The sequence below is a fragment of the Lacerta agilis genome, chromosome 5 (assembly GCF_009819535.1).
Source record: "Lacerta agilis isolate rLacAgi1 chromosome 5, rLacAgi1.pri, whole genome shotgun sequence".
Classification (NCBI taxonomy): domain Eukaryota; kingdom Metazoa; phylum Chordata; class Lepidosauria; order Squamata; family Lacertidae; genus Lacerta; species Lacerta agilis.
In genome coordinates, this window is record NC_046316.1 from 87,146,984 (window position 1) to 87,173,951 (window position 26,968).

Genomic DNA, 26,968 nt, shown 5'->3' on the forward strand with positions numbered 1-26,968 from the left:
CAGCGGCACCTGCGCCTCGTGCACCTCCTCCGGGCCCCCGCTGCCTCGGCTGCCGGCGGCGGCCGGGCTTCCGCGTTGCCGCTGAAGGGAAGCGCCCGGCCCCTGCGCTGATGGGGAGCGGGAGCGGCGGTTGCGAAAGAAGACGAAGAAAAAGACGACGACGGCGGAGGAGGCGGAGGAGGAGGCGACCGCAGCAGCAGCAGCAGCACGAGCAGTAGCAGCAGCAGCACCGCTAGTGCCGGACTGAGGGGCGGCGGCTTTCGTTTTTGTATTTTAGCGGGTGGGGGGGTTTCGGGCGGGTGAGCCTCGCCCGCGGAGAAGCGGGGGCTGGGAGCCACCGAAGAGGCCCGTCGAGGGGATGTTGCGGTGGATCCGGCAGCAGCTGGTAGGTGGGGCGTTGGGGTTTCGCCTCAGGAAAAGGGGGCTCGCTTTTGCCCCTCCCTGAGGAAAGTGTGTATGTGTGTGTGTGTGTGGGGGGGGGGGGTCCTCTTCAACTTTCTTTTCTCTCTTACGTCGCCCTCCCTCCCTCTTTTTTCTGAGGCGGGTGCCACACCTGGTCCCGTTCCCGTCCTTTTTTTGGGGGGGGGGGTTCTGTCCTCACTCCCACTCCACAAATAATATATTTTCTCTCTCCCCCCCTCCTTTCTTCCTGCCTCCATTAGTTTCTTGCTTCCTTTCTCTCCCCTCCCCACTTGTTACTTTTTCAGTGGTGAAAGGGGGGACACTAGCTCCCGCCCCCAAAAAACCTGCCTGCTTTCAACGTCAACGTCTGCTAAATGGGTCTTCTTTCTGCCCACCTCACTCAGCTTTTTGCGCCCTGTTCCCTTTAAGTTTTTAGGACTAACCCTGAAATGGCTTTTCTTAAGGGTGTGCCGGTTTGTACATAAATGTGTGCTCTCTGGGGAGATGTGGGACATCTTGTATCTAGCTTCCTGCTCGGTGACAAATCTGGGTTTGCCTAGCCTAGTGTGTTAAAAAACTCTTCCTTGTGGTTTGTGACGACTGCATCTTCTTCTTTTCTCTTTCTGCTCGCTGTTGTCTCCCCACAGGTGCAATTTCCTACTTTCAAATTTAAGCATTTTGGTTGAGTCAGTTTAGTAGCAGTAGGTGAGGGAAACAGATATGGGGAAAGTTAGGTTGGGGGCCAGGTGGAGAAGGAAGTAGCCTGGGGGTAGTCACAAGCCTGAAGGGGTTTGTGGGGACAATATTTTGGCTCTACAACATGACCTATAACTATTTAATACTGAATGTAATATTTTATTTTCCATTATTTCTTCTAGAGAGTAGACACTTAGGATCCTGTTGTTTCTTGAATGAATCATGGGATGAGGTCTGCATTTCTTGGGCTTACGATAATGGCTTTCAATTGCCAGCAAGTTCTGGCTTTTTAACCAAGATGTTACGATTCAAAATAATTTGTATCTGATCCAAGAATGCAACTATGATAAATGGCAGTGATATTTGACCCGGAAGTCATTGTTGAAGCCTTCCCTGATTTCTTGACCAGGGATTAGGATCACTTTTGCGCAATGGCAAAAATTTAAGCCTATTGGAAGTTTGTAAATACTGTACAGTATTTGAATAAGATTCTTTTGGCTGCTACAGGCTGCAAGCCAACTAAAAAAAGTTTTAGAAACCTCTGGTACAGAGGGTCTGGACTGTTGCCTCTTGCCTATTTCTTTCTTAGAATAATAGTAATAATAAATTTATTATTTATACCCCACCCATCCAGCTGGGTTTCTCCAACCATGCTGGGCAACTCTCAACAGATTAAAAACAGAATAAAACATCCAACATTAAAAACTTCCCTACACAGGGCTGCCTTCAGAATGAGAAAGAGAAAGAGAGAGAGAAACTTTATCTTCTAACAGCCACTTCAGCTTCATTTCTCAATACTCAGGCTCTTGAAAACTGTTACAACAAAATAAGTAAAGTAGTAAATGTGATTCAAAATGCAACAACTTCCTTCCTGCTTTTTGGAACAAAAGTGTTGGATTGAAAGTAATGATTTAAGGGGAGTTGCGTCCTAATGCTTCACACGCCTACACAACAGTGACGTGATACAAAATATAGTAACAGACAGTAAATCTGCAGCTTGTTTACAAGGGAAGAAACAACCATTGATATCAACTGTCTGCTCATATAAGTCATCTAGGAGGTAAACCACAATAATGTACTTAAATTTATAGAATGCTACACTAAATGAATAAAATGCTTCAAGTATAATGGCCATTATATTTAGCTGTACTTTGTCAATTTTATGACCAACAGTTTTATGTGTGTTTGGTGGAGGGAACTTGGTTTTTAACTTTTGCTTTTTTTGAAAACGAACAAACCTTTGGATGTGTATTTTGATCACTTGCATATGATCAACCAGATATCTTGTCTTTTTAACATTACAATGAGTAAATTTTACATGGGGCTAACTTTATTCATCCATTTATTACGATTTTACCAGATACTATAATAAACTAAATGTGGTGCTGAGAGAATGCTTTATCTGCAAGCTCAGAAGTTGGGGTTTTTGCATGTAATAAATGCATGGGACGTGGGTGGTGCTGTGGTCTAAACCACAGAGCCTAGGGCTTGCTGATCGGAAGGTTGGCAGTTCGAATTCCCACGACGGGGTGAGCTCACGTTGCTCGGTCCCAGCTCCTGCCAACCTAGCAGTTCGAAAGCACGTCAAAGTGCAAGTAGATAAATAGGTACCGCTCTGGCGGGAAGGTAAACGGCGTTTTCGTGTGCTGCTCTGGTTCGCCAGAAGCAGCTTAATCATGCTGCCCACATGACCTGGAAGCTGTATACGCCAGCTCCCTCGGCCAGTAAAGCAAGATGAGCACCGCAACCCCAGAGTCATTTGTGACTGGACCTAATGGTCAGGGGTCCCTTTAATTTATCTTTACCCTCATGGGAGAGCTTCTTTTGTTGGGATAGGCAATTTTATTAGCTTTCAAATTGCAGCACGTTTTACCTGTGATATCCCACATGGCTATTCCTTCAAAGCGAGGTTGTTCTCTTCCTCTATTGTTGTTGTTGTGGGTGGTGGTGGTTGCTGCTGGTGCTGCTGCAGAAGCAACAAGGAACATAACACTCTTTCTGAATAGCAGAGAAGAAGAATAGCTCATCAAGGTGTGGGGATGAACATTCCTTGAATAGGGAAGAGATACCTGTAAGTAGAGACAAGGTGTGGGTAGCATACCGGTACTTGTTGAAAACAAAGTGGGAAGAATGTTTACGTGGTTGCTTTGGAATTGAAAAAAAGATGTAAGCTGAGCAAAAGTTTAATTTGTGTGTTGGAAGCAGCGATTCATAAGGAGGATTTATTAAAATTTATTAAAATTAGTGTTTCAGTACAATGAGGCAGGGAATTTAAAGTTAAAGGCAATTAGAGCCCCATCAAACTTCAGACTTCCCTGGGGTCCATACCAGACCCCACAGGGTGAACAATTTAATGTGATGTATGGGATAGGCATGCCTGGCGTGCTCTGGTCCATGGGGTCACGAAGAGTTGGACACGACTGAATGACTGAACAACAACATGGGATACTTCATCGCATGGGGTCTTGAATTGTAAGATCAGTGTGCTCCGTTGAAACCAATGGCGGTTCCACTCCTCCAGCTTGTCACAATAGCACTTGCAATGGTTATATAGGGAGCTTGTGGTGTCAGCACCCAGGTGTATGTGCACTTGCCAAAGATTGGTTATCTGCAGTGCAAAGTAGAAGAGTCTGCACAGTTGATTGTACTGAGATTGGATTAAAATCCAGGGCTTAATGCAGTTGCCAAGAGTGTAGAAGTGAGGTCAAATTCAGTGGTGAGAGCATGAATGAAATTTTAAGCAACCATAGCAAACAGGAAGGTTTCATAACTTAATTATTTCATTTATTTAACCGGATTGGTTTTGTAGCATCCAGATAATACCATTTACCTATTTGCATTTTCATGCCTTGAGAAATGGAATGGTGGGTCTTTCCTATTGCTCCCTCTTAATTCTGAACTCTGATGGTGAATACTGTACCGTAAAAATGGAGCCAAAATGGGGTTACTGAGAAGTCAGAAGGGAAAAATCTGCATTCTTGTGGGAAACCTGATAGTTACAAAAAGTACATTAAAAATATATTTAAAAACCTACACCCACCTCAAGAGCCCAATGAGGACTGAGCATGCCCAGCAAAATACTGTGTAGTAAGCTCACAGAATATTTTGTTTCAGTGGGGGGGATTGAAAAGCAGGTGGGGTGGAATTGAGTCTCCTAGTGGAGAACATGGTTGGTTAGAACCCTGAACAACAGAACTCCTAACATTAGTTGCAAGTCCCACTTGTATTATTATTATTATTATTATTGAGATTCCAGCTACAGAACACTTAAGATTGGGGTGGGGTAAATCAGGGGTCAAAAGTACCTTCCCAAGCAACTTGGAAGGATATAGAATCCCAAAATTATTTTCTAAGGAAAATGGTCACTGATTTTTGCCAGTGTTATATCATGTACCACTGGCTTATTAGCATTTACTTGCAAAGAAGCCAATTCTAGTATCTCGCTGTTCTCTGAAATAATAATTGAAAGAGTTGTTTGCTTTTATTATAATGCATAAACATGTAAGACTGTGCTGTCAGAATGTCCAAACAGAATAACAATTGCACAGCTTTGCAAACAGGCACCAAGATCTGAAAATGCTTTGCTATAGAGTTCAGTTAGGAAGTTGGAGTTTTTCTTTACATTGTTCTTTTACTACTCCTAATTTATATAATAAAGGAGAATGATAATCACAATTTATTGTACAGCTGTTAAACACCTACATCTAGTACTTCTATATGGCAATGAGCACTACAGTTTCTATATACACAGTTTAATCTTGTGTCTATGATTTTTTTGACTGTATGTGTTCCTTACATGTGTTTACTGTATATCCTGCCTTTCTCCACCAAGTGTACACGAGGCAGCTCACGATAGAAAAAAGGACTGGTATAGCAGAACGATAATATAACACTGTGGCATGCAGTGACAGGGGCCAGATGTACATGGCTGCCACAACTGGGAAGGCCCCTCCTTTCTGCCCATCCCCAACATCTCAGATGGCAAGGGCACATAGAGGACAGTCTCCATAGAGGGGCAGAGTTCTCTCTCAGGCTTGTTCATATGCAAGGAGGCGATTCAGAAATGCCCTGGCCTCAGACAATTAGTTGATTTAAAGGTCAAAGCCAGTACCTTAAATCCAGACCAGGAACAAATTGGCTGTCAGCGCAGTTCGTAAAGGATTGGAGCAGGGGTAGGCAACGTAAGGCCTGGGGGCTAGATGTAGCCCAATCGCCTTCTCAATCCGGCCCGTAGACGGTCCCAGAATCAGCTTGTTTTTACATGAGTAGAATGTGTGCTTTTATTTAAAATGCATCTCTGGGTTATTTGTGGGTCATAGGAATTCATTCAATTCCCCCCCCCCAAAAAAAATACAGTCTGGCCCACCACATGGTCTGAGGGACAGTGGACCGGCCCACGGCTGACAAAGGTTGCTGACCCCTGGATTGGAGTAATATGCTCTGATCTCATAGTCCCTTCCCAAACCCTTGGAACCCCATGGGGAGCATGTTACAGTAGTCCAGCTTGGAGGAGACTAGAGTATGAATGAATGACTAAACTAAGTCTGGTGCCTACTCAGAAGCATGTAGCTTGTCTTTCCACATTAACCTGGTTAGAGACAATATTACCCCCCCACCTGAGTATCTAGGAGTACTCTAAAATGGCAAATTCTTACTTTTGAGGAAATATTACCCCATTCAGAACAAGTTGAACACCACTCCAGGGATCATTAAATTTCCCAGTCAACAGTACCTCCATCTCACTTGGATTAAGTCCCCTTCCCCATCTGTCTGGCCCAAAATGGCATTATTCAGTTATACACTGAGAAAACTTTTCACATCCTCATGATAAGTGTAGAAATTTGAGAGAAAACATCAGGATACAAACAAATTTGTCACTATATGATTCTAAATCTACTTTTCTCCAGGATTAATCTTTGCTCTATAATTCTAATAATCAAAAAGCAGAAGCATCTGTAGGCATTAGTTTTTCAAAATATTTTTGTATTACTTTTCATTGAAATTGATTCTGTGACAGTTTACAAAAAAAATAACGCAGTTCATAAGAGCAAAGTAATGGAATTTTTAAAATCTAATATTGTAATGGGGATACATAGCTGGTACTAGAATAAGGAAAGGAGCAAATAGATAAGATGAATTCCAGAAGTTCAAGATCCTACAGCAGTTGTTTGATTCATTTCAAGTCCCATTTCTAGCACTGAAGTATTAGTAGAACGGCTAGGAGTGAGCCAGCTGAGTTATTCTTATATTGCAAACAGTCCTTGCGGTAAAAAAGATTTTGAATATTGTAAAAACATTGCTGTCACTGGGAGAAAGCTTTCTGAAAGCTGATATGGATGCAGTAAATGGAATGTTAGGCATGGGCTTCAGGTTCTTGGTTTCACATGCTGCCTTTGTGGTGAATGCAGATAAGAAAGTCTCGGCCATAGTTCACCTTTCCCCAGTAGGAACAATAGTGACTTAACTGGACTATTGTGAAAAGTATGAAGAGATAAGGAGTGCTATGTAAATGAAATTCAGTGCTGCTTATCGGCAGTGAAGGAGCCAGTAACCTTCTCTGGCCTGAGTGAATTTGTGGAGAGTTGCATAACATGCTAGGTGCAGCTATTTGTGCAGAAAAGCCCAGCCAAATTGGAAAGAAGCAGTTAGCAAGCCAGCTGCACTGATTCAGTAATAAATACTGTGTTAATAGACATTGGTTTTGAAGCATGAATGCTGGATAAGCTCCTGCAGTGTTGTGCGGGACGTTGGATCCAAGTGGTGGAGAAAGGGTAGATTCCTCAAGGCAACCAAGTTTTACCCATTTTGAAATTCTTATATTTCTTGAGCAGGCATGCATACTAAAAGCATATTGGTTAGGAGCTAAATTGAGCATTTGTATAATCCAAGTGCGTGTTTGGAAGAATTGTAAATATCCACAAATTTGAGAACTGAATAGATTGCAGAGGTGCTTGGAAGGACATGAAACGAGTACCTGTACAAAATTTCATCTCTATAAATTCTCTAGAACACTCGCTTTCAGCTGGTGGGCCAGGAGCTTAGGACCCACTAGTGGGTTGCAGCCCAGTGGTCCATGCCATTCTATTAGTACCCAAATGAATGTTTGTCCTAGGTCTGAAGAGTTTGGTGACACCTGTTCTAGATGATCCTGGTGAAATCATCTTTGCTAATGTGCTATTCAATGAGTTCATTAGGAAGCCCAGTATAAAAACAATCTGCAATTCATTGTGTCATTCGAGAGTACTTGATGTCTGTTTCTCTATGTGTGTTTCCATAGAAAAGCAGTCTTTAATTTTAAGTGTGTGTGAGGGAGAGAGGGTTTTCATGTTCTGAGGATTTAGTCTTAATGTGGTTTAAGTAAGGCTTAGCCTTATTGAAATCTCATATTATTATTATTATTATTATTATTATTATTATTATTTTAAAAATGAACTTTAATTCACCCCAGATGGAGAGAGTCTGGCTCATCCCTGGCTGTTGATTGGGCATCTGCTTTTGTTCTCCAGCTTTTCTTAAGCTTAAGGCACACCTGGGGAAATAGCTGCCTCCATGCAGCCTGGAGAATGGGGAAAGCTGACTGAGGGCTCATCCACACTTCCCTTTGCTCTGCATTTCTAGGCACACATCTGAGCTGTCCAGGTCTAGGTCTGGTGGTGGTGGTTTGCATTGCCTCTTTCCCCATGAAAACCCATTCTTTACCACTGAATTGGAGCATACAGCAATCTGCAGAGAACCTGAATTGACTTTTGCTCCAATTCAGTGGTAAAGAGTGGGTTTTCGTGTGGAAAGTGATAAGCAGTGGGGCAAAAAACCGGAACCAAAACAAAAGTGCTCAGACACTGTCCAGGAAGAGTGCAGATCTGGGCTTAGAAAGCACAAGGCAAAAGGTAAGTGCGGATGAGCTGAAGTAAACACAGATATCACGGGTTGCAGCTGTTAAAAGTAGCCTGAAGGAGACAGAATTTGCTGCACTTGCAAAGAAAAGCATTTAGAAGCACTTACGTCTGAGCATCCCCTGAAGCTTGATCTAACTTAACTGAAGGCATCTCTGAGTCTGGAAGAAGGGTGGATTTTTAAACTGCTATTGAGTTTCCTTTTGAAACAACTAGCTAGTTCTTGGAGCACTCCTGATAATGTGCAGTAATCCTAATAGGTCAGCCTTTCTGTTGGGGATTCTGGCATTGTTACATCATTTATGTGGAACAGATGGTGAGGGTTCTGGCGGCGACAGTGGCTGAATAAAGGATATCCCTGGCTTGGCTCCATCAGTTCCCAGTGGTCTGTGGTCCCTTGAGCTTCACAATAACATGTAATTGGAGCATCACATAAAGCTAGAGTCATTTGAGAATCAGACTGGTTTATAACAACTCCTGAAATGTATTGCTGTGCTTCACACTCTTCCTGCTCATCCTGTACTGAGTTGACTCTGTGTGTATAAACACGAGTGTCTTCATTTGTGTCATGAAGGACGGAGAAGCTGCTTTTTCCCTCCGATACTGTGCACAAGCATTGCCTTTGCTGTAGTCGTTTTACAGATGTTCCATTCATAAATCTTCTCGTTTTACTTGTCCTTTTGTTATTGGTCCCAGATACTGCTTTTGTCTTTCTCCCTGAAGTGGACACTCTGTTCTAGAAACATTTAGCTTGCCTTTCGTTGGCTTCCTGTTTAATGTCAAAACTCCCCTTTAAAAAAGCAGTAAGGTAAAAGGTAAAGGACCCCTGGACGGTTAAGTCCAGTCAAAGGTTACTGTGGGGTTGCAGTGCTCATCTTGCTTTCAGGCCAAGGGAGCCAGCATTTGTCCACAGAAAGCTTTCCAGGTCATGTGGCCAGCATGACTAAACTGCTTCTGGTGCAGTGGAACACCATGTTGGAAGCCAGAGCGCATGGAAACACTGTTTACCTTCCCGCCGCACAGTAGCAATGTGCAGGTCAGATATTCCTGCTTGTTCCACAATATTAGGTGTACATTTGGAAAATAAATTTATAAAATAAGCATCACTTAGGCTGCATCTGGGAACAGATACAGCTGAGAATTTTCCAAGTATTATTTGTCAGCCAGCTGCTTTTCTGCACTCAAACCTCTTTTGTGCGCCAATTTTCAATATAGCCAACTTGTTATTTGTATTTTACGCCATGCTGGCACAAACAACTGGCCAGCATCCTCTTTGCAGGGGTTAGTTGGCAGTGCATATGGATACGCAGAGTTTACTGCAAATGTTCCTTAAAAAGTAACTTTTATTAATTATTTAATAATAAAATGTTTCCCATGAGGCATCCTGAAGTAAGAACATACAGAACACTTAAATATATAAAAGCAGCTAAAACATCTGCATGTTTAAATGCAGTTCATATATAACCAATATGAAAAACACTGCATTTGTGCATGCACACACACACAATGTGAAAAAAATAACTTAAAATTCAATACAGATATCAACTTGTTTATCCCACATCTTCATGAAAATTAGTTTGACTGAGAGACAGTGCTACATTTGAAAGGGATGTTCACAATGTCTATGTATGCTACCTGCAAAATTCCCCCATTTGTGATGACTTATTCATCGTGTATATTTTTAAAAAAATCTTAGCTGTTTTTCATTAAAAGATTCCACACAGCATATACATGCACTTTAAAACTTAACAAATAAAAATGCAACCAGATAAAAAGACCAAACCAAACCAAAAGCTAAGAAAAATATAAAATAATTCCAAGGAGAATCATCTACATTCTGAAATGTCTGGGCAAATAGGAAGGCTTTCAGATACCCTTACTAGCAAATTTGCCAGGAAAATCTGAAATGTCCCATATTAAATACCTTCTGGAGGATAGGTCAAATGCTAATACACTGACCGTGGCAAAGTTTCTTTCGGAGGTTGCAAGAAACAAAGACCATCATGCTCTAGACTTAACAAAATGACTACCTTGGTCTCTTTTGCCTGTTGTTTGGTTGTTTTAACTGTATCTTGTTTTGAAACTGTTTTGTGGGTCTATGGACCGCTATAAAGATATTTGATTTGATACCTGTCCAGCTTCTGTAGCCTAGATTATTTACAATGGTATGTTTGAATCTTTCACTGTATGAATGCAACTTTGCAAATGAACTATTGAGTAGGCCCAGTTCTCTCCATGGGACATAACTGGTATTCCATCTAGGATTTGTGAAAGTGTCTCCTGAACCTTTTTGGAAACTTTAATATGCAGCCAGTGCTGTCCAATGCTAAACACTTGGGAGTGTAGGAATATTTCTCTGGAACGCCTGCATAAAATAATTTCCGAGATCCTCAACTTGCACTAAGTCATAACATTTCATTAAATTTTTGCAAGTGTGATTTCCCGTCGTTGATAATGCTGTGCTGCCCACCCTGCCCCATCTGTATGCTTGTGTGTGAGGTGATATGCCAGCGCATCTTGCCAAGTGCACAGTTTGCATTTTTTATCAGTCAAATTGAAGGACAAAGTGTTCACCTCAAGCAGTGTGCAATCAAAGAGTCTTGTGGGCCACAGACAATTACTGCTTAAACTCCCCCCCCCCCAAATCTGTCTATCATTCTAAACATGGCCCAACACATTTGTAAGGTCAGTTCAGGGTGTGAGTGAATATTATGGAATTATAACTCTGTTTAAGGTGGAGCAAAGCTTAAAGATCAGTGCTTATCTTTGTTCGTTATGGAATTGTTTTCTTTTGTATCACAGTTAACTATGGATTGGTGGTGGCTCTGATCCAGGGATGTTTGCACTAGTGGGGCTCCCTTGGTGTGGATGGCAGACCAATAGTTTTGTGTATCCGCTTGGGGGATCATTTTGCTATAGGCATGCAAAATTCAGATAGATAGATAGATAGATTTCCAATGCAGTGGTACCTCAGGTTACAGACACTTCAGGTTACATACTCCGCTAACCCAGAAATAACACTTCAGGTTAAGAACTTTGCTTCAGGATAAGAACAGAAATCGTGCTCTGGTGGCGCAGCAACAGCGGGAAGTCCCATTAGCTAAAGTGGTGCTTCATGTTAAGAAGAGTTTCAGGTTAAGAACGGGCCTTCAGAACGAATTAAGTTCTTAACCCGATGTACCACTGTATATGACAATTACAAAAAAGAGAAAAAAGAATACTAAAACAAAATTCCAACTCTTCTCTCTCTCTCTCTCTCTCTTCCCCCCCCCCCCCCCCGTTTCCCAGGACATACTAAGTTCAGTAAACTTGTTCTCTGTGGATGGGATTTACTTTCTCCTCTTCACAAGATAAAAATTTGTAATAAAAGCTGACAATATTGACTGACTTTAGGGGAACTATATGCATCTTCTTCTCAGGGTTCAAAATTAGCAGGGCACCAGATGCATTCTGCATCTAAATATTCTCCATTTGCGAGCACCTCAAAAAGTCTGGGTGCCATTTTTTGTGCCTGGCTGACACTCAAGGATTACTGAAATGCATGTGCTTTGGAGCCTCGAAGTATATGTTAAGGATAGACATTATGTTAAGGAGTTTAACAATAAAGAGTAGTGTTTTGAAAACAAGCATATTAACAATATTTTTATTGTAAACACCAAATTAAACATGTATTAACAATTTCTGCTAAAATGTGATACTGTATTAACAATGTGTCACTTATGTGAATTGTGTATTAATTCATGCTTATCAAAATAAGAAAAAGTGTTGCTGACTCCCCCCACCCCACCCCCATGGCAACTAGACATTCTGTTTTGGCGCCTGAGACCAGGTCCCAGAAGCCATTTAACTCCTAGCTTTTCTATCCCAGTTTCTAACACTGCTGTGCTTCTGCTCGTACACTATTCTCAGTGGACATACACTGTCCTCACACACTGGGCAGCTCATACACTGTTCCTTGATATATTTCCATGTAGACATCCAACGGGGATTATTTAGCTGTGATTGCTACATTGCAGAGGATTGGACTTAGGGTCACTTCCATCTCTACAATACTACAATTCTGTGTACCAAATTTTTATTGAACGTGAACTGCTTCTCTCTTTAAGGAGATTGTAATAATATTTAAAATTGTAAACCACCGTGAAAAGTGGTATATAAATGCAATAAATAATAATAAACAACACACTTTTCACATGCTACAATATTGATTTTATCTAGTTCTCTCAAGTAGTGGAAGCACGCCTGGTTCTATTCTTGTTAGCAGTTCTACAGCTTTACTATCCTGGTTATGAACACATCTCTTCAATCAGTAAACGTTAGGACTATAATTAAAATGAAACCAGAGGATGTGAGAGCTCTTAGCAAGAAACTGAACATTGCTGAAAAGTACTTTGTAAGGTTTCTAGTAAGTTAACAATAAAACATCCTTTGTTCCACTCCTTGATTGTGCTTGCAGTTAGAAATTGTGTTTGCTAACCTTTTATCTCTGTTTTGGCTGGGAGAAGGATGCTGACCCCAGAAGCCTGGAGGAGGAATAGAATTGCTTTTTTTAAAAAAAGGTTCATTTAAAAACATAGCATCTTGTCTGTAGTGTTCAGTAGTTACTTCATTGACCTGATTTTCAATGGTCCCCTGTAGCTTATGGCCAGCACTCACAACTCATTCTAACCCTCCTATAGCCATGCCTTTTAGGAAAAAAAGCACAAGAGCCTTTTAATTGCTTTCATGAAAGTTTTGAGAGCCAGCAAATAGCTGGATTTGATCTGACAAAGCACTTCCTGAAACACAAGGTCATCTCTGTCAGAATGCAGGTGGCACGATTGCAGCTAAGCTCTATTTTATGTAAATGTCTCCTTCCCTGTGAAAAGATTTTGGAGAGAAACAATTTAGTAAATGAAATGCTTTTATGCTTGAAAAAGGAATGGAAGCATGAATCCCAGTCTAAACCTAATTAAAACCCACATCCTTGTCAGATTTTTGAAATGCAGCAATTCAGTGAAAGCTTTCTAGATTATAGAACTTTATTATAGAACTATATTACAGAACTTTCTATACTACAGAATTCGGGGGCTCTGAGGAGGATTTATGTGCCATCAGTGGCAATGTTTTCATGCTGAAACTTAGGAAACTGGGAAAGGCTCTTGTTTACTTTATGGCTTGGAAACTGAAATATTAAACACTGCAGTTTTTATGCAGAAGCATTGCTGTAGGGTAAGCACCAGGCTGCAGTGAACTGACTGCCCTGTTTAAAAGAATGGAAAAACTTAGGTTCTGGGAGCCAGTGTTGGTATAGCAGAGTGTAACTGTGTCTCTGCCTCACCTACCTCACAGAGTGGCTGTGAGGATAAATTGAGGAGGGGAGCACCATGTACACTGCCTTGAGCTCCTTAGAGGATATGAGAGATCTGAATTTATTAAGTAATGTTCCAAAATATGCCTCTGTTAGATAAGATCCAGATGACATTTTTGTCACTTGATGGCTTGTTTACATGAAACATTTTGTCATGGAGTCTGTTCGTAATGTGAACAAGCTCCCAACAATTAGTCTCTGTCATGTAATTAACATTCAAAATACATCAGGGAAAGGGTTTGGTTATGTTTCGTTGTAGCCAATTGAGCTACTTAGAATAGACCTATTAAAATCAGTGGGTGAATAGTTTAAATACATTGATTTCAGCGGGGGGTGTACTTGGCTATAACCTGATCTACTTATGGATCACATGCATCCTTGCTTTTGTACTAGTGAATGAGACGTACACAGTTTTCTTTTAATAATACCTTTTATTTATTGCTACTGTTTATTAACTGGAGGAGACTCCAGTGGTGCTGGAGGAGACTCTTGAGAGTCCCATGGACTGCAAAAAGATCAAACTTATCCATCCTTAAAGAAATCAGCCCTGAGTGCTCACTGGAAGGGCAGATCCTGAAGCTGAGGCTCCAGTACTTTGGCCACCTCATGAGAAGAGAAGACTCCCTGGAAAAGACCCTGATGTTGGGAAAGATGGAGGGCACAAGGAAAAGGGGGCAACTGAGGACGAGATGGTTGGACAGTGTTCTCGAAGCGACTGGCATGAGTTTGGCCAAACTGCGGGAGGCGGTGGGGGGTAGGGGTGCCTGGTGTGCTCTGGTCCATGGGGTCACGAAGAGTTGGACACGACTGAACAACAACAACTTTAACTAGAGAGAGGGGGTGTTTTGCTTTTGTTTTTGGAAGATACAGCAGTTGAGAGGTGAAAGGATGACTTTGGAAAATGGCATTCCGTGCTTCTTCATAACTTGATTTACCTTTGAGGTTGTCTAACTTCCTCTCAGCTGATCATGTGATCTAGTTTCGTTTACTAGGTCACGGCATGTGTGAGTTGATGTAAGATAAGGGGGAAATTACCTTAATAATGAACATTTCAGGGGACAGTAATTGCTTCTGAGTGTAAGAATGAATGCATAAGAACCTCTCCAAACCGGCCTTCATGTACTTGGTGTTCTCTGTATTATTTCGGACTGCAGCACCCATCAGCCTCAGTCACATGGCCAATGTGTGGTAGGAAAGTGGAAGTCATACTCTCCAAATACTCTGGAGAAGGCTGATCGAAACTGAACAGTTGAAGGCTCTTCATAGCAATTTCCCACATCAGGAAATTCCAGTTCCAAGTCTTTTTAACTAGGAGCAGCTGGCTGTGGCCTTCAGTTGAAAAATATGACAACAAACATTTTATCTACACAGGGCCAAATATCAGCTGTTGAATTAGTGCATTTGGAGAGGAAAATATAGTGGGAAAAGTAACTTTGCAAAATGGTTGTGCATCGGCATTTTTTTTAAAAAAATCTCAAACTCATTGCCGCTGACTCATTGTCACATAATAAAACATCTAGTAATGGACTTACCCCTTCCAGTTAAGATAATAACATGGTGTTTTGCCAGTGCCGTGTGGAACATTGACAAATAATTTTGTATCTTAAGTAATTTTGACTGAAAAGATACTTTCCAACTTTTTTCAGTTCTGCCCTGCCTAATAACTTGCCAGTGTTGCAACTACAATTTGTTTAATAACTGCTGAGTTGTATAGGATACACAGAAAAGGTATAACATCTTCTATTTCCCAAATCTGGCTCATAAAACCATAGGCCCAAGGGATCTTCAGCTCATTTTGCCCCATAACAAACATCTTTGAAACCCAGGGGAGTATTAAAAGAGAGTTTATTGTTTATAAAGGCTTTTAACTAAACTGCTTTTAATATATAAAAACCTCAGAATTTTGTTAAAAAGAAGGCCACTGGTCACAGTCAATTCCTTGGTCATGCCACAAAATTGCTTTTTGGACCCTGACCATAGTTTGGCACCAAATAGTTTGGTTTTAATTCTCTATTGACCTTCCGTTGCACATGTTGCCCTGCTTCTTTTCCTTTATACATCATTTTGATTGCAAGTAGTTTTTTCTGTTCTCTGTATTGATGAGTTTTCTTGCTCTGTTTTGGCATTTTGGCTTTATAATGCTTAGCTACTAGGGAATGGAATGAACCATTAGAGGAAATTTTGTTTAATGGTCAGATGCTTCAGGCTTAGTGATGTTGGCCCACAGTTAAACCTACATTTACAAGTGAGTTCTAAATGTTTTCTGTCTCTACTTCTGTAGACTTTTTAGAAAGGGGCATAGCCTTTGGTATAATACCTCTTGAAATGATGGATACCTGGTATGTTTGCTTTCCAATCTGAAATGTCCATCAGTGAAAGGAAGTCCTACCCCTTTAAGCTAATTTGAGGAGAATCCCCTAGCCTGGAAGTACTGAACCCAAATTTGTGCAGAAGTTCTATATAGTAACTTATGCAGGTTGATGCTAGTGCATAATCATTTATTTTTACAGACTCTCAAGTCTTGATAAAGGCTGGGAGTGGGGAACCTTTTTCAGTCATAAGGGGTACTTTCCCTGATGGGAAGATTGGTGATGGTGTGGGGGGGCTACAGGCTAAAGTGAGCAAGAGAATAGGGGTGATCTTCACCTTCGTCCAGTAGGCTACACAGAAGCCAGCAGTTTCCCCATACACACTTCCTCCATCCATCCAAGCATGAGACGTTACCACTGTTCAAGGACACATCCCAGCCAGAGAAAGGCATGTGTGGTGGCATCTGCAGAGGGAAATTTGCAGGAGAGGGGCTGTAGGCTTTGAACCCCACTTTGCAGCCCCACCTGCCACTCTTCTACCTGCTGGGGCTCCAGACCCAGTTTCCATCCTTAAAAGAGAAGTCTTGTTTTCCAGATGTTGTTGGATTCCAGCTCCCATTAACTCAACCCAGTATGGCTAATGGCCAAGGATAATGGGAGTTGTAGTCCAGATTGATCCTCAATTTAGAAAGCGCCTTTGCCAGTTTGTGCCTTTTCAAAGCAGCCAAGGCTGAAATTGGCAAGGAATTTGCATGGTAGCAGTGGGGCCTGAGGTGGAATCCTTCACTCTGGAACTGGGCTGGAGAAGTATAGCTTCTTCTTGCCCACTTGGCAGTAGTCTGGCCTTAGCAGCTGAGGTTCAGAAAGGGAAATTACGTGAGATAGTGAAACAGGTTGTGAAATGCAGTCTTCTCTCTCTTTGCACCATCAACAGTGGGAAAGGCTGGGCAGGATAAGGCAAGTCCTTGGTCCACTGTGGGGTTGTGACTGTGCAGCTCTAAAAGGTAGGCTGGCCTTCACTTGCAGGTCCAGTGGGAGGAGTCATCTTGGCTCCATGTGTCAGGGATAGTCAGAAATAGTGAGATTCCAAAGCTTAGCAGGAAGTGAGAGAATGTCCTCACATTTCACTAAATCAGGCATAGGCAAACTCGGCCCTCCAGATGTTTTGGGACTACAACTCCCATCATCCCTAGCTAACAGGACCAGTAGTCAGGGATGATGGAACACACTCTCAAGTGGCAAGAGTCAAATAATTTAGGGTGGGGTGCTCTTCTCCTGCGGTCTCTCTCCCTCTCTTTCTCCCTCTCCCTCCCCCCCCCCACTCCTCAGAGTGCGAAATCCGGGCAACGGATGTGTGGGTCTCTTATCCGGTGACTAACTCTTGTGGTTTTTGCTCTGTGTCAAACCTTTTGCCACCTCACTTGCTACTTTTTGGATCTCACTTGCTACTTTCTGTGCAAATGTCTTCTGCCTTTTGGTATCTTGTTTCCACTTTGCTTTGCTGTATTCATTCTGCACCCTCACTCCAGTTCCTGCTTTTTATGTGCTCTGGCAGAAAACCAGTAATTTTCCCTTAATTTGCACTGCCTGCAGGTGCTAATTTCTTCTGACACTTGTATACTTTTTGACACTTGCCTAAATTCATACTTGTTTTCATGGCTCTTGTCCAAAACTCTTGGGAAACACTACAAAGGTTAAAATAATACCATTAATCAATGTATTTAAATTATATTAAAGAGCATTTAAGGAATGAATAGCAGATGTTCCTTCTTTCTACCTTATGTTGAATTCAGCAGAGTTTTTTAATTGTGGAAATTAATTGTTTAAAATGTTGGGGATTTCTATAGCAGTAAACATAATTTTTGGGTTAGATGTTGAATGCTAGTTTCAGTGCATGCTTATCACTGAGGTCTACCGGTTGCCCTTGGGCAAGGAGTCATTTGGTGGTATTACTCAGTAGTTATATTGAAGATAGTGCCAAGTTAGGACCATTAATTTCAATGGATCTGCTCTGAGTAAAACTTAGCTGAGAACCACCCACTATCTTCTGAGGATAAAATCAAGACTTATTTGATATCACGTATTGTAAATGCTGTAGAAATTATTTGTGGATATAAGTAGAATCACTTTTCTTCTTTCAGGGTTTTGACCCACCACATCAGAGTGATAACCGAACTATTTATATAGCCAATCGTTTTCCTCAGCATGGTCATTATGTTCCTCAGAAGTTTGCAGAAAACAGAATAATCTCCTCTAAGGTAAGGGAAACCTTTACCTACCTGCATTTTTGCTTTGTTCCGCATGCTGGATAAAGGTAGGTTTTGTCTTTGTCTATTCAGGTCATGTCAGAATACAAAAAATAACCAACCAGCAGCCCAACTCAAAAACATATGTCCAAAAGCTCAGATTTCGTACCAGCAATAATACTGTATGTACCTACATATTTGTGTGTTTTTACATTGTTTCACAGACTGCATTGATTATAGCACACTTGACTTCTGAATGCCTTGTTTTCCTATAGTCTAAAACTGCTGTTACAGCATTATCAAATAATGCAAAACTGCTCATCCACCTGCTGAATATGTGTTGACGGCTCCATTTGCATCATGTACAAGGAAATTATTGGGTTGGTCCTAATTCTGAGTTTTGGGGCATGGTTTGACATGCACCAGCACATCTAGGGTGTGAGGATGATTTCTTTAAGTAGGAAATGTTTACAAAGCAATCCTGTGACTCACATAGAGATTGGGGCTTCTTTAAAATTAATGCTTAATGTATGATTGACCTTTCCAATTAATTCATTAAACCAAAGTCCAGTATATTCCCCAAACTGCCTATTCTTGGTCAGTACACTGATTTTCTGCTCACTGCTTTAAAAGAGAATTTGTTAGGGACTGTCTGTATTCCATAAAATAATAAAAAGATAAACTCCCCCCAGTGCTGGCCAGATGTCATGACAGTGGATGCTGAAAAAGAATAGAAGAGTGAATGACTATGAGCACAATATTTTGGTGAAACTTGGCTGGTGATAAATCTGAGTGAATTTGAATCAATGGTGCTGGCGGCAACCATAGATTCTGCAGGGCAGATTTCTAAAACTCACCGTCAGTTTATTCCTTTAGATAACGTTTTAGAAATGAGAACCCTGCAAAGACTAAAAGAATGTTGGGAATGGGATCTTATGCTTTGCAGTAGGCAAATAGGCAATAGCTGCATGGACAAAATTATGGATTAAGAAGTCAATGCATTCTGTGTCAATGCAAGGAAAGCAATCCAGTCCAGTTTGACTTTGTTAAATGTATAAACAATCAAAGTGACTAATGTATTCAAAGTCAGAGAGGCCAAACAATTTTATGGCCATTTTGTGAGAAAGGAGTGCATTTATAATGCATTGGTGTAAGTTCAGGAAAATGTAAATCCTTTATTAGCGGGTGGCGCTGTGGGTTAAACCACAGAGCCTAGGGCTTGCTGATCAGAAGGTCGGCGGTTCGAATCCCCGCGATGAGGTGAGCTCCCGTTGCTCGGTCCCAGCTCCTGCCCACCTAGCAGTTCAAAAGCACGTCAAAGTGCAAGTAGATACATAGGTACCGCTCCAGCGGGAAGGTAAATGGTGTTTCCGTGTGCTGCTCTGGTTCGCCAGAAGTGGCTTTGTCATGCTGGCCACATGACCCGGAAGCTGTACGCCGGCTACCTCGGCCAGTAATGCGAGATGAGCGCCGCAACCCCAGAGTCGGACACGACTGGACCTAATGGTCAGGGGTCCCTTTACCTTTTTAATCTACCATATTTTTCTGTGTATAAGACATCCCCCTATTTTGGGGGATCCCAAATTAAGAAAACATCCCTTAGTGCTACCCGTGCATAAGACGAGCCCCAATTTTAAACCATTTTTTTGTAAAAAAAAAAAACCTAGTCTTATATATGTAAAAATATGGTACTTATTTTCAGCTGATTGGTTTTGACAGTAAGATTTCCTTGTCAGTGTATAAGCAGGAGTACATTTGAAGGCTCCTGCTTGCGTATTGGCAATTGCATCTCCAGTTGCCCCTCATCTGACACAACATGTGATGTCAAGTGTGGGGCAGGTGACTGTGATTTAGGGGAAATGGTTTTATGGTCCAAAGTAGAATCCAAACCAGGCCAAATTAGGTCTCTGGACTGGAGGTTCCCATCCCTCTGCCAGATTTTAGGGGGTCAAAAGCTGAACTTGGAAAATAAGTTTTTCAGTTGCTTATTGCTTTCTCTCAAGTCTTTTCCTTGGTGTGGTGTTAAACTAATAGGAACAAATTTTGGGAAGAGGATTATCTTATTTTAGATCCATTTAATAAATTTCTTGGGGAAACTCCCTAATATTTAAATCTGAAAATTGTTTAATCTTCTGCAGTGTGGCATGTGACGCTGCTTATAACCGTTGATATTTCTTTCTCTTACAGTATACTGTATGGAATTTTGTTCCCAAAAATTTATTTGAGCAGTTCAGAAGGATAGCCAACTTTTATTTTCTTATTATATTTTTGGTTCAGGTAAGTCATTTATATTCTGCTTAATACCAAAATAAGCTTCTAAGTGATTTATAGGCTTCTAAGTGATTGGGTAATCTAGCATTGCTTTAGGATATAACAGATGTGGACTCTGGCATATGGGAATTGATTGTTATGGTTGTTGATTGTTGAATATAAGGATGCTAGTGTATGAGGGTTTGGTTTAGTAACCCTTAATTCATAGAATTAAGCCTTGACAGATTGCAAATATGAGGGGCTGGTTTCCAAGGAATTTGATTTTTAACACAATAATTTAGAAGGAAGAGTTAAAACCCTGAAAATGTTGTTGGTAAGAGTGAGACAGTCAATAGTGATGGATTTGCTCTGAGGTGGAGTGGGAGAGGTCATCTCTATTCATTTCTTGCTGAGCCTGAAAATGACCAGGTAACTTGCTTGATACCACCATCTCTTTAGCTTTGACAAAGGTGTTTTTGGATAAGAATTGTAAACCACTTCAGGTATGTGGACCACTTGGCCTTAGCCTAACTTAGACAACAATAAATCACCATTTGCTGCAGAAAAATAGTTTTGCCTAAATTCCTTGAAGTGATACACTTTGCATATTCTCACTACCCACCTACCATGCATAGAAAACAATTCAGGAAAGTTAGAATTCTCAGGCATCAGCTTTGGAGCATAAATGCATGGTGACCTGTATTCCCATCACTGTCAAAATAAGAAAGGACATCCTTTTTTGCTTGTTTTGGTAATCTGATAGGGAGTTTCTCAAATCCCTGTCAATGAGGATCATCCCCCTATAACATATGAAGGAGAGATTGAGAGTTAATTCATCTCTTTCTCCTCTGCTATTTATTTAATAACCAGTCAGATGGCAGGGTAGATTTCTCCCTGGCGACCTGATCAGCCCTGTTACTCAGTTGAGCTGGCCTTTGGGCTGGCTGTGCTTGGAGTTATAATGGCTGTTTTGCTGCAGTGCTATAGCAGAGTATTAAAATGCCTCTAAATTGCTTTGTAATAACAGGTGCAATACCTATCAGGCAACCTAAAGTTTGAATATTGTCCAAAACTGCTAAGTAATTTCAAAGCGCTCTTTAGACTGCAAAGTTATAAAGCACCCTTCTAGAAATGTATATGAGAGAGCATAATTTCCTAAGAGAGCATTACTGAAGTGTTCCTTTACAACCTTGATGTCTCTTGGTGATAGATAATAAATGTGCAGTTTAAACCTCAACTCACCCCTTTTACTTTTGGTCTCATGCACCTTCCCTCCAGTTGTAATATTGGGTCATGACAGAACATTGCAGTCCAAAGGTATTAGACATGCGTCCTTCCTCCAGCTGTGTAGGCGGGGTCTTAACAAAAGTACTGCCTCCTGGCATGGGCTCTTAAGCTTCAACCTGGAACTAAACATGTCCCCTTGATGTGTCACAACCATGAACAACTAGGACCAGCCTGTTGGATTCAATGCAGCGTGAGCTGTGTGGTAGCAGTTACCGGCCCCTGACAACAGGACACAAGTGTTGACACAACCTTTGGTTCCATCTTGTGCACATGCACACCCCTTTTGCAAACTGGGCTTGGTTTGGTTTCATTTGTTTGTTTCATTGGTCAGTTCTGTACTTGGTGATTTCAGAATACTGGGATTTCTGCATAAAAATAGTACATTAATAGTACATTAAAAATCCATTTGTAGCCATTTAATAAATTTTTAAAAAGTGAGGGCAAAAAAGGCCGGGAAACCATGAAACCTCTAAAAGCACCTGGAAAATCAGGTTTCAATAAACGTGTTTAAAGGTTCTTTTCTCTCTTCTGGGTAGTCATTCATCCTGTCTATGCAGGTTGGCATACAGTGATGTCATCTAGTTGTGAGTCATTGGGAGCAGGCTTTCCTTTAGACTTTTTACAGCTTATTTCCCAAGTTCTGTTGAAGCCTCTTCCCCTCTAAAAATAGATCATAGAAAGAAAGGAATCCTGACATCCAGGAAAAGCTGGTTCATAAGAAAACACACAAATGTTAATATTTGAGCAGTGAGTTCTATTGAACTGTATTGTCAATATAAACTACTTTGACTCATTTGTCTCACTTTCCCGTACTTGAATGCTTTCAATTTCTGTCAGGGAGACAAATTGAAAAATGCAATTTAATATTTCTTCTTTTTTCTTTTCTCTATTCTTCTTTTTGATACTATTAAAAAGAAAGAAATATTAAAGAAATTAAGAAATATTAAAACAAATTATGGAAAATGAGAAAAAAATGGCAATAAAACCAAATGATACAAAAGCAAACCAAAATATTAAGATATTACAAAACCAATTCTCAATGATTGTAAATCAGGAAGTGGAATGGAAAATAAAATGGATGAAACAGAGATCCTTTGAACATGCAAATAAACCAGGAAAGTGGCTAGCTTGGCAAATTAAGAAGAGAAAAGAACAAAATACAATAAATAAAATACAAATTGAGGATAAAGAAGTTGAAAGTCCGTCAAAGATAAGAAAAGGTTTCGCAAAATATTACAGACAACTATACAAAAAATCTGGAAATCAAGACATTAATAAAATTGTGAAATATTTGAAAGGAAAAGAGGTGCGGAAGATAACGACAGAAATGAAGAACCGATTAAACCAAAAAATTGAAAAGGAGGAGATTACCAAAGCAATTAAAAATCTGCAAAGTGGGAAGGCTCCAGGACCGGATGGATTTACGGCAAGATATTACAAAAAATTTAGAGACATTCTACTTGAACCCTTCAAGGAAGTGATGAATAATATTTTAGAGAAAGCGGAAATACCAGACACTTGGAAGGATGCGTACATAACATTGATACCAAAACCTGATTCAGATTTGCTCCAAATTAAGAATTATAGGCCAATTTCGCTATTGAACAATGAATACAAGATTTTTGCTAGTATATTAGCAAATAGAATGAAGAATATATTGAAAGAGATAATTCATGAAGACCAGGCGGGCTTCTTACCAGGCAGACAGTTAAAAGATAACGTAAGAAATATAATTAATATTATTGAATATCTGACTGTCAGGAATGAGAAGCAAGCCGCTATGATTTTTGTGGATGCGGAAAAGGCCTTTGATAATATCTCGTGGGAGTTCATGGTAAAGAATTTTGAAGCAATGGATATGGGAGAAAAATTTATAAGAAGTATCAAGGCAATATATTCACAGCAAAGAGCAAAAATAATTGTAAATAACACGCTAACTGAAAGTATAGAGATTGAGAAGGGAACAAGACAAGGATGTCCACTTTCACCGCTATTATTCATCTCGGTCCTGGAAGTCCTTTTGAAGATAAGGCAATCAGAAAGAATAAAAGGAATTACAATCGGAAAGACTCAACATAAAGTGAAAGCCTATGCCGATGACTTGGTACTGACAGTAGAAGAACCTTTAGAAAGCGCGAACGCAGTATTAGAGGAGATGGAAGAATTTGGACAAATCGCAGGATTTAAACTTAATAGGAAAAAGACTAAAATTTTGGTTAAGAACATGAAAAACGGAGAAGCACAGGAACTGCAACAACAAGTACAAATTGAAGTGGCAAAGAAAGTTAAATACTTGGGAATATGGATAACACCTAAGAGTATTAATCTGTATCAGGATAACTATGAACTAACATGGAATAAAATTAAGAGAGACCTGGAAGTGTGGGAAAGGATGAAACTTTCTTTATTGGGAAGAATCTCAGCGGTAAAAATGAGCGTGCTACCGAGAATGTTATTTTTGTTTCAAACAATACCAATAATAAAAGGGACAGCTGTTTTCAGAGAATGGCAAAAGAAAATTTCAAGATTTATCTGGCAGGGGAAAAACCCCCGGATAAGATTTAAGCTATTAACAGATAGTAAGGAAAGAGGAGGTTTTTCCTTACCGGATTTGAAGCTATACTATGAAGCAGCTTGTCTATGTTGGATAAAGGAATGGATAAATTTGAAGAAACCAGATCTCTTAGATTTGGAAGGACATGATAACAGATTCGGATGGCACGCATACCTTTGGCAAGAAAAGATAAAGGTACACAGAAGTTTTGGAAACCACATCTTCCGGAAGTCCCTCTATGAAGTATGGGACAGATATAAAAATCTATTGGAAAGGAAAACACCATGGTGGCTATCCCCAATTGAAATAATCAGCATGAAAAAGACAAATATGAGTAAAAAATGGATGACTTATGAGACATTGCTTAAAAAAGAAGGTAATAAATGGAAATTAAAATCATATGAGGAAGTGAAAGAACATGTTAATAATTGGTTGCAGTACCATCAAATCAATGAAATGTTTAAAAGCGATATGAAAAAGACGGGATTTAGTGAGACGAAATCAAAGTTTGAAGTTGAGGTACTTAATAGTGACTTTAAAGTACTTGCTAAGATGTATAAAATGCTGTTGGAATGGAACTTAAAAGATGAAGAAGTGAAGTCGGTGATGATCCATTGGGCAAAAGATTTTGGATATAACATTTTGCTAGAAGACTGGGAAAAACTTTGGAGGGAAGGAATGAAATTTACGGCATGTACGTCAATAAAAGAAAACTTATTGAAAATGATGTATAGATGGCATATCACCCCAGTTAAACTAGCTAAGATGTATAAGACGGACAATAAGTGTTGGAAATGTAAAGAAAATGTCGGTACTTTTTATCATATGTGGTGGGAATGTAAAAAGGTGAGAGTGTACTGGGATATGATATATCATGAGTTAAGAAAAATGTTGAGATATAATTTTGTTAAGAAACCTGAAGCCTTTTTGTTAGGTATTGTAGGTACAGACATTGAAAAAAAGGACATTAGACTTTTCCAATACGCAATGGCGGCAGCTAGAATTCTTCTAGCACAAAAATGGAAACAAGAAGAATTACCGACGAAAGAGGAATGGACAGTGAAAATGACTGAATATGCAGAAATGGATAAATTAACGGGAAGAATCCGAGAGCAGCGGGACCAGAAATTCATCAAAGACTGGTTAAAATTCACGAACTATTTAAAAGACAATTTATATCTGAATACGTTAATAGGGTTTCAAGAAGTTTTGTAGTGAATGTGTAGAATTATTATTGTAAGTAGGATAGTAAAGTAAGGGAATTTCTTTTGTTGATAATGTAAGCAATGGTTGATTAAAGAAGTATAATGTTAAGTTAAAAAAATTAGAAAGCCATTTGAAGGGACTGATGGAAGTCAAGGCTTGACAGCCAAATTGGAAATGTATGAAAATGTTTGTTTAAAAATTATTGTAGTAGTTTAGTATAAAAATAATAAAAAATTATATATAAAAAAAAGAAAAATGCAATTTAATTTGCAACACTTGTTCTGTTTGCAAATAAGGCTAGAATCAATACTGGGATAATAGTAATGGATTTCAGTACATACATATATACTCCTCACCCCCCCCCCCAATGACATTGGCTTGAACTTACGTATTTCATTTTTTATACCTCTTCCACAAAGGAGTTCAGACTGGATTTATAATGAAAACAAAAAACAAAGCAAGGAGCCATCTAGCATACAGTTAACAAACAAACAAACAAAATCCAGGAAATGAAAGACCGACCTACATACTTCATGGTTGCAAAAGTGAAGTCCTATAGGCCACATTCATGCATGATGCTAAACTTGGAAAAGGCAGACACTGTGGCTTTCCAGATGTTGCAGGACTACAGCTCCCATCCCTGATTACTGGACATACCGGCTGCAGTTTATGGGAACTGGAGACATTTCACTCTTTGCAGAGCTTTAGAGCTCTGAAGATAGCATACAGGTTTCATGGCTTACCATGCACACTGGAATCTGCAGCCCAGGCTCCTTCAACCTGGCTGTTGGTATAGCCTTTGGGTTCATTAGAGATGCCTTAGATGCCTTTTGATGTATTTTTAAAACTTGTAAGTAGCATTTGACAAGTCCTTACGGAACATAAAGGATGCTGCAAAAGGTGCCTTTGGAGCATGCAAAATTGGATGTAAATGAATTTGTAACTCAGGAGCACAGAATCTAGGAGTCTTGGTGTAGAGTTGGAAACAGCATGTCCTGATAAATGCATTGCTAGCTAACAGTTTCAAAGATATCCTTTCCCACATGTTTGTGGTGCTGTGCTTATGGTGGTTAGAGCCAACACCTGGGATTTTAAGAAGCTACAAGCCATTAGTCAAATCTGTGCTGTGTGTGAGCCCTGTTTCTGTGTTCACTGTATTCTCTCCTACACAGGGTTATGCTCGCCTCTTGTTCAATGCCATACCACTTAGGTGTATGCTTGAATTGGTCGGTGACAGTTGTCTTAGTGAGTGGGTGGGAAAGAACTTAACTGGTGCCACTGTGTGGTTACTTTGCTCCAGATGGTTTAGATGGACCACAAGGCAGCACCTCCCATGCCACTGCATGAAAGTGTGACTAAGCTTGTTGTCAAAACAAATACCAAGTGGTACTTAGCTGCAAACTGATACCTAATAAGTAGGCAAGCCTTAAAACTACCGGTAGTTCTCTACAAACAAAGCAACTTGGACTACTAACCCCCCCCCCCACCATATTGCCTCCTTTAAATGAAACTTCAGTGTGCAAAGTGGCCGACAGATTGTCACTATGTTGCCCTAAACTGTTTTTCAAGAAAGATTGACTATATAGGATGCTAATCCTTGAAATTCCTTCATGATTGTTTGCATAAAATCTCTTATTCTAGCTTCCTAGAGATGTGTTAAATCCTCCTTAGAGGTAGGAAGTCTCTTGGATTAATGTTAGTTTCTGAATAATTGCTGTTCCGTTCATTTGTTTTCTTGAACACATGCAGGATATCCTGCAAGATGGCGTTTTCTT

At 40.3% G+C, this 26,968-nt stretch overlaps 1 protein-coding gene across 11 annotated transcripts in view; it reads left to right on the top strand.

The window, feature by feature from the left end:
- Nucleotides 1-269: 269 nt before the first annotated feature.
- ATP11B (ATPase phospholipid transporting 11B (putative)) overlaps nt 270-26,968 on the top strand; it is a 78,102-nt gene continuing 51,403 nt past the window's right edge. For all 11 annotated transcript variants that reach the window (XM_033150728.1, XM_033150730.1, XM_033150723.1 and 8 more), the window contains exons 1-3: nt 270-385; nt 17,792-17,908; nt 20,084-20,173. In XM_033150728.1, coding sequence (XP_033006619.1) covers nt 359-385; nt 17,792-17,908; nt 20,084-20,173 — 234 coding nt within the window. In that variant the 5' untranslated portion in view covers nt 270-358. The remainder of the gene's footprint in view (nt 386-17,791; nt 17,909-20,083; nt 20,174-26,968) is intronic.